Source organism: Condylura cristata, unplaced genomic scaffold (genome assembly GCF_000260355.1).
Source record: "Condylura cristata isolate star-nosed mole 26May11 unplaced genomic scaffold, ConCri1.0 scaffold00012, whole genome shotgun sequence".
Lineage (NCBI taxonomy): Eukaryota > Metazoa > Chordata > Mammalia > Eulipotyphla > Talpidae > Condylura > Condylura cristata.
The window spans coordinates 21,884,318-21,892,630 of NW_004567113.1; the positions used below are offsets into that span (position 1 = coordinate 21,884,318).

General features: G+C 33.2%; 1 protein-coding gene across 1 annotated transcript; it reads left to right on the plus strand.

Moving 5' to 3' along the window:
* Positions 1–817: 817 nt before the first annotated feature.
* Positions 818–5,195, plus strand: CSN2 (casein beta). Its single transcript, XM_004681458.2, has 6 exons — positions 818–852; positions 2,787–2,849; positions 2,994–3,020; positions 3,129–3,155; positions 3,942–3,986; positions 4,563–5,195. Exons 2-6 carry the CDS (start codon positions 2,799–2,801, stop codon positions 5,193–5,195), a joined length of 783 nt encoding a protein of 260 aa, XP_004681515.1. The 5' UTR covers positions 818–852; positions 2,787–2,798.
* The last annotated feature ends 3,118 nt before the right edge of the window (positions 5,196–8,313 follow it).

An 8,313-nucleotide genomic window follows, 5' to 3' on the forward strand; every position in this document is an offset into this window, starting at 1 on the left:
GGGCCAGAGGAGAGCTACTTTGTGATAGTTTTTTGTACATTATAAAAGACAATGTGTAAAGTGTGAAGTATCTGACATAGGAGGAATACTATGGGAAAAAATAGCTGTTATAATTTTAATAATAATAATTACACCCGAAGTAAAAAAGTCAATCAATAACTTATCAGGTAAATATCTATCTCCATGATATTTTCTAAAATTTTTATAACAGGATTTTGCCTATAACAACCATCCAAGTTCCTCTCTTGAGCTTTTCCATTTTAGAGGAAATTTTTTCTTGTCTAGAGATAATTGTTTGAAGTAAATGATTTTATTTCCCTAATCAAATGGCCCTTGTAGCTAAGCAGTTTGCCTTACATGCTGTTATATTGGATTTCTTATCTTGTCATTTTCTGCATTGAAACATAAAGCACAAAATGCTCAGATTAGCATGAAATTGCCATCTTGGTAAAAGCCACTTCTATCTCTGGTTCCATATAGAATCCCCGTAATTAAGATTTTGAGGACCCACAAAGCACTAATTCTGCACACAGTAATGTGGGAACTTGGCCAGAGTGTCGCTGTTCTCCAGTCATTGTCCACAGTTATTGGACAATTGAGTTTCCTGAACAAATGTGTCCATTTGTGAATTGCTCCCTTGTTAAAATGCTCCCCAGAATTTCTGGGGATAGGTTATAAGCAGAAATAATTTTCTAATCATATGGACTTCTTGGAATTGAAACTCACCATTGAATTTATTTCAAACCACAAAATTAGCATACCATTAAATACAGTATATAAATGGCCACAAAAACGGCAAATCCTCATCCACTCAGCAACTCCTTCACTTCTTGTCCTTTAATTGGAAAGAAGGTAAGAATTGCGATATGAATTAAATATATACACTCTTCACTTTTATTTCAAACTTAGTTGAGATTTAGGAAGAATGAAATAGCTCAAAGAATTGTCTTTGAAACAGGGCATTTAAGATAATGCTGGAAATAGAAGTGCTTTTTAAGATTTGGTAAAAATAGTACTAGATCACATAAATGTTATGAGTCTCAGAAATGTGTAATGGTGATTGTTATTTATTTTTAGCATTAGGCTGGTAAGTAATAGGGCATATTAAAAATTCTGTTTCTTTTATAGTAGGTCTTTCAGCTTGAGTAAATATAAGTCATAAAAGCAAATATCTTTAATTTGCATTATGATAAAATGAATTACTACTGAGAAAGCTTTACTTAGCAAGTACTTCATAAAGAACTTCATATGCTTATAATGATATTTTAGGAAAGTGAATTAGTCAAGCCTGTTTAAAACATACAACTTCCCAGTTTATATTTCAAAATAATATTAAAATAGAAACACAAAATACAGAACTAGTTTAAAAGGAGCAAAGTGGTTTACTTTGTAAGAAAATTCTAGATGGTAAAAGGATGATTTTGTAAGCAAAAGCAAGATATGATTCGAAAGAAAGTGGTTTAAAGTACATTAGTCAGTAAAAAATTTTGGTTAAAATTATTAAGTAAAATGTTAATTACAAATATAGACAATGCAGTGATTGCTTCCTTCTAATGATTTAGAATAAAGTATGATATTCTTTGAATCCTGAAATGACAAAAATTTACTAGGAAACTGGAGGTCTTAGCAGAGTAAAGTTAATAAAGAATTATAGCAGTCTTGGAAGAAATATAGAAATATCTGTTGTCTCTAACAGAGAGAATATTCTCAGCCTTCAAATATTGGAAAGGATTTTTTATAGGTTACTAGAGCTATTTTCCATGACATAGCTCTAGTCCATAAATTTTAGCTTAAAAATTTAGTATTGAACATAGGTTTAAGGGATATTGGTGATGCAAAAATCATTTTCTACGAGAAATTATAGAAATACAACAAAACAAGCATTGAATGCTTGTTGGTTGAGTGTTAATGTTTTAAGGTCTGTTGCAAAAGTGTCCAGCAGTGCAGATGGGGCAAGAGAATCTGAGACTTGTTATTATCATCAAGGAACCTCCAGTTTCCTAGTAAATTTTTGTCATTTCAGGATTCAAAGAAAAGAATATTATACTTTATTCTAAATAATTAGAAGGAAGCAATCACTGCATAAAGATCATAGTTTATGATCTCTGAAGTTCAGTGGTAAAAGAGGAGACAGCATTGGGTATGTGTGCATTAAGACTATGTAGTGGATATCAAGAAACAGAGAGTCTAAGAAAGCTTCTGAGTAACTGAAAAGAAAACCTGGCTTATTGTAATTAGGGAGACCTAATTGAGCCAGATAATCATGGAAACTGTTTAACTTAGTGAAGGAAATATAAAAATAAAACATAATCTTCTTCTTAGTATGTTTTCTTTGGTCTCTTGTAAGTAGAACAGAAAAGCTAAGATACCGTAGTTTTTTCACCTCTGTAATCCCCACACCTTCTAGTATTTGCCATTGAAAGGTGCAAAAACACTCATCTCTTAATAATAATAAATTTTTCTATAAACACTTACAAATTTTTCTCTGTCAAAAAGAAAAGAAAAAGAAATCTACTACTGTGAGTGAGATGAACAAGTGAAGTAGGGTAGAGGGTTACCTGAGAACAATCTGAGTGGTTGGTAACGAAGTATGAATTTGATAAGTAAAAGTTCTCAGCCAGGGTAGATGTTGATCTTGGTCTTCTGTTAAAACTTCTGTTACTCATTTTCCAAAAAATGAAAGCATGTTAATTATAGATTGCCTTTGGTTTCTTTTAATGACAGTAGCCACACCTAAATAAGAAAATATATCACACTGAGCAATATCCTCCTTTTCCCCTTTACAGGACTTGATCGTCATGAAGGTCCTCATTCTTGCCTGCCTGGTGGCTCTTGCCCTAGCAAAGGAGGTAAGTAGAGGAAAAAACCCATCAGCCCACCACAACCAAATTTTGAAATTAATAGTTGCATAAAGAAGGTAAAAATTAAGTCAAAAAATGTTAATAAGGTTAGCTATGGAAAGTAATTAATTTGGTCTTACTTTTTCTCTACAGAAGGAAGAAGTCAGTGTATCCAAAGAGGTAAGACATTTTTACTTAGAGAGACTTTCCAATTATAAAATAGTAACTCCTTGATGATCTAAGACAAGACTCAGTCTTAGCTGATGTTCTGTGTTTTTCTCTTTACAGAGTGTGGAAAGTGTTTCTAGCAGTGAGGTAAGACAATTTCATTCACAGGCAATGTCCCCATTTAGGACAGAAAATTCTGATCTATATTTATGCATTACTTTAGGACACAGTTCTAACATAAATTTCTATTGTATTTGTTTAATGATAGACTAAATGACTAGCATTATCTTAGTTGACTCACTACTCAAAATTTTCTAATGAGTGGTAGAGTCCAGTTTTCTTCTTGTTCTTTATAGAGAGATACTGGTCACTGTTTTGACATTTGTGTGACATCCATAAGGGAGTTATTGATACTTCTTTCTTACATTCATTTGAAGCTTATACATAATAGGTGAACTAAGAATGATTGACTGAATGTTTATTATTAAATGTTTTCGGTGAAAATTTTTAAAGAAACAGATGGGGTGGTAGAGGTCATTTTCTATCAGAGAAAGGGAACATGGTGCTAGATAGAAATTACCATCTGTTGAATGTCCCTTTGTATACAGTGCTCACTAATTTTCTTTTCCTTCTTGGTTTCCTTTATTTTCTTTTCTATTAACATGTTTATCTAGAATAGTGTAACATCTAAATTTTGGCAATTATTCTATTCCTAATGTAATTAAACAAGGTGTAGTAGTAATCTGTAAAGTGTCATTTTATTTTAATAAATAAGAATCACTCATTAAAACTAAACCTGATTTTATTTTTATTTTTCTGAAGGAAACTATCAAGTTTATCAACAAGGTAAAAACCTCTTAAAATGGACATTTTTAAAATTTTTCTGCTCAATTTTTACAAATAATAACATTTCTTTATGTGATACATTTTTAGCTAAAACTTGGGAAATTTAAACAACAAGAACAGCAGCAAAAAGAGGTATAAATCCTAGTATAAAAAATTAAAATTTGATAGTGTCAGTATATTTTAAAGACATAAGTCCATGTTTTAAATAAATGATCCAGTTCTATATTACAGAATAAATATACAATAAACATTACAGATTTACTCACTTGACTGCTGGTGAGCCTGCTTTTAGTAAAAGCACACAAAAGACACATTGCCCTTTTTCTCAATATGAATATGCTGATGAAGGAGAATAGGGTTGCAGTATGCCACAAATCCTAACCTGATCATTAATGTATAACCTGGCTCTCTGAACGTCAACTTTTTCATTTATAAGCTGTGCTTATATGTTTTTATTAAAGTTATGCTTTAATATCCCTGATCTTTAAAGAGAAATGCCCTCCCTAACACGACACCTCGGAGCTCCTCCCAGTTCTTTTTAGGTCACTCTATAGCAAGTATCATAGCTGCTAGAGATAAGTGAAAAAATAAGTGAAAGATTTTGTCTCTTTTTACTCAGTTATGATTGTTCAAGAAAGAGCAGTATAATGCATCATGAATAACAGTTCAGCTGACATACAGACTCAAAGCTTCTTTTTCTCTTTGCAGGAGGAAAGCCAGGATAAAATCCACCCATTTTCCCAGTCTCAGCCTTTTGTCAGTTCTTTTCCTGAGGCCATTCCTTTCACCGTCTTTCCACAAAACACCCTGCCTCTTGTTCAACCTATGATGCTGCCTTTCTTTTCACCTGAAATGGTGCAGGACCCCAAAATCAAGGCGACCACCTTTCCTAAGCACAAAATGATGTCCCTCCTTAAGTCTCCAATTGCGCCCTTTTTCGACAGTCAGATCCTGAACTTCACCGACCCAGAAATCCTGCCCTTTTCTATGCCTCTTTCTCTCCTTCTGCTCCAGCCCTGGATGCACCAGGTGCCTCAGATGCCCCAGATGCCCCAGATGCCCCAGATGCCCAGGATGCCCCAGGCTGTTTTTCAGACTCCCATGTTTCCTTCTCAGCCCATGCAGCCCCTTTTTCAGTCCAAAGTCCAGGCTATTCCCCAGCCAGTGATGCCCACCCCCCAGAAATTCATGTCTCTGTCAGCCCTTCACCTGAACCAGCAACCTCTGCTTGATCAGACCCACCAGGTCTACCCTGTGACTCATCCATTCCCTTATGCCTACAACTTCTTGATGGTAAGTCCACATTATCATCCTGCTGTTTCACCCGTGATGTACCCGTGACTTCAGATAGGTAAGGGCGCTGGAATGTAAAAGTAAATGAACAAAAAGTGGTCCCAAATGGAGATAGTGTCAGTTATTCTGAGCATGAGCTACACAGAAGAATAATCTGGAAAACTTAATTGTTTTCCAAAATAGCAATATCTTGGCCTCACCACAGAAATTCTGAGAGAACTATTTTGATTTTCTATGAAAAAGATTGAATATTCGGAAAAAATGATTACAAGGATTTGTATTTAACTGATTTCTTCAAAATTTAGAAGAGGATCAAGTCTCACTGAAGCCAGATGAAGTTTGATATAATCTTATGGTTTGGGCCTTTACCATTGTCTGTGGTTTCAAAATTTCCCCTGTGCACATTTATTTTCCAATATGCCTTATTTTATAACTGACTTTTGAGATACACACACACAAACACATATGGGTAAACTATCAAGATGTCTACTTTACTACGTATTAAATTCTTAAGGAAAATATTTTTGCTAGAAGATTAATTGTGTATTTGTTAATTCTAATTCTTAGGTCTAAGAGGATTTCCCAGTTCACACCCTCTCCTCACTTTTGGTAAGCTTTGAGAGTCTGGATATAGAATGCTCATTTTTTTCATATTAATGTTTATATTTATTGATGTAATAAAGATAAACTTTACATTACTTATATTTTTCTATTTAATTTTCCTGGATAAACCCAAAATAATGGCAAATATTTATCAATATGCCAAGTGAATTATTATCAGCTAATTCTTAATGGTTGACTGATATGTATTTCAAGCAATTTAAAATTTTATTTATGTCTTGATAAATTTTATTGGCTTGCTTTCTAGTGTCTATACCATCATTTTATGGAAAAAAACTATTACTTTTTTCTTTTATGTAAATATGTTTGAGCTTTTAAAAAATTCATCTTGCATTCTCATTTTTAACTTAGGCTGTATAAACTTAAGTTGTTTTCATCTAATTTAAAAATGTACACATTGTCTTTAATTTATGATTCAAAATATAAGTAATTAGTCCAGATGTAAGGGTTAAAAATGGGTAGAATGTGCTTTGGGGATTCTTAAGATAAAATCTTTTGTGATCATATAGATTAGACACTTTACTAAGCAATATAAAGTGAAGTGATAACTTGCTCCCAGAAAGCCCTTTATATTTTGCCTCCAAGCTAGGGCACATGTGTAATAATATTTATCTTATAAATTAGTCACATGAAAATTACAAATGGGGTGAGATGAATAGTTATAGAGTATAACTAATACTATCTTTGTTCTCTATTCCACAGAATTGACTGCAACTTGAAATGTGCTTCTTTTCAATATTGTATCATATCAAAGATTTGTAATTTTTAAAGAATCTACATGGAAGAAAGGAAACTTAATTTCATTATTTATTTTATGCTGTTCACCTCATTTTAATTTTACAAAAAAAAAAAACTCCACACTTTTCAAATTTTAGTTCAGCTAATACCAGAAGTTCATTTTTGAGTTGGAAATAATATAAGCATATCAAAAATATGTGAAAAAATGTTTTGGAAATTGTGCTTGTTATTATTTCTTTCTAATCAGTCATTTCAATAAAATAATCCTTGAGGCATACTTAAGTTTTACTGTCTTCATTATAATTTTCAACCTGGTTGATCTCCTTTTTTAACTTAATATTACTGGTCCTTTAAATAGTTGTGGGATAATTGAAGTTGAATAGAGTGTTGCAAATTGATTTCTTTTTAAAAATGTTTCTTTATTTATGCATACAGAACTGAGGTACAGGCCAGAGGTGGAGGGGTGGTGAGAGGATTCACCAGAGATAGAGTGGGGAGCAGAGCAGGCAGACTGATGAAGTACACTGCTGAGGGGAGCAGCAGGTGAAGCAGAAGTCTTCCATGCTATGTGGGCCAAACTGGCTGGGGATCAAACTGGTGCTGAAGAGGTTGTGGCTAGTTTCATAGTGCTGCATTTTAACCCACTGTGACACCAGGGAGGCCCCTATGAGTTGAATCTTAAATAGTATCTAAAATTGGAAGAAAAAGGGAGCTCATTCTTTCTATACTAGAAATATATACAGTTGAACTGTTACACATGTGCCTTTCAGTCTCAAAAATACTCAGCTGTTCATATTAAAATCTATGAACATTGGTTCATTGCAGGGGAAAAAAGCTTTAGACTCATAACTCTGTAAGTAGTAAATAAGTGGTTCTGTTAAAGTTACTATCTCAGTGCAATATCCACACTTAACAATATATAAAAGTAACTTCAAAGATATTTATTGAAGTTTAATATGATTATTACACAGAGGTATATGAAACTGGTATTCCTTTTTGTTACATGTAATGGACTCCCTCTAGAGCAAAAAGAAACAGTATTCAAATCAGGATGACCTGAGTTAAGATGTTTTCCTTAGCAATACCCAAGAAGGTAGACTTGTGGGAAGCCCTGCTATCCATTGTCTGAGTGGATCTGCTTTATTGTGCTCTACTATCCCTCTATCAACTTCTATGTTGTATACTTGATTCTGTCCTCTGGAGTTTACACAATAATATGTTTCTAACAATCATTTCATCTTTTCTGCATCCTAAATATTTTCCCCACTTCAGTATCAAGTATAAGGTTTGCTTATGCTGTATTTTCCATCTTTTTTGTCTCCTGACCTTTTCTGCTTTCACAAAATTTAAAATGTTAAATTATCTTAAGAATTTTCTCTTTGGCTAGAATTTTAATGGTTAAATTACCCTAGGGATTAAACTTACTCTGGTTGGTATTGTTTAGTTATATGACTTAATCTATCCAGTGGCTAAGAACTTCCAAATGTTTATCCCCAAATTTCTTTCCTGAACTACAAACTACTACACTCAACTACCTTCTTTATCTCCGCAACTGTGTATCTAATTAATATTTTAAACCTGGCATGGCCAAGCATAACTATTCATCAAAATCAGTTCCTAACTTGCTTAAAATTTAGTTGGGCAGATTCAATAAAGAAGGCAACTAATAAATAGGCCAGTCTTGAGTGGGCACTTCACAAAAGTAGGATAACTTAAAGACCAATAATATATGAAAAGTGCTAAATATCACTAGTCCTCAGAAAAAAATGTAAATTAAAGCTACCATATAAAATCAACTACCAGAATG

What these genes read in the sequence shown, in the direction of transcription:
- CSN2 (XM_004681458.2), top strand. Translation starts at nt 2,799, where the DNA reads ATGAAGGTCCTCATTCTTGCCTGCCTGGTGGCTCTTGCCCTAGCAAAG. An exon ending in AAGTCAGTGTATCCAAAGAG is followed by an intron (nt 3,021 to 3,128) that starts GTAAGACATTTT and finishes TTCTCTTTACAG; the next exon opens with AGTGTGGAAAGTGTTTCTAG. An exon ending in AAAGTGTTTCTAGCAGTGAG is followed by an intron (nt 3,156 to 3,941) that starts GTAAGACAATTT and finishes ATACATTTTTAG; the next exon opens with CTAAAACTTGGGAAATTTAA.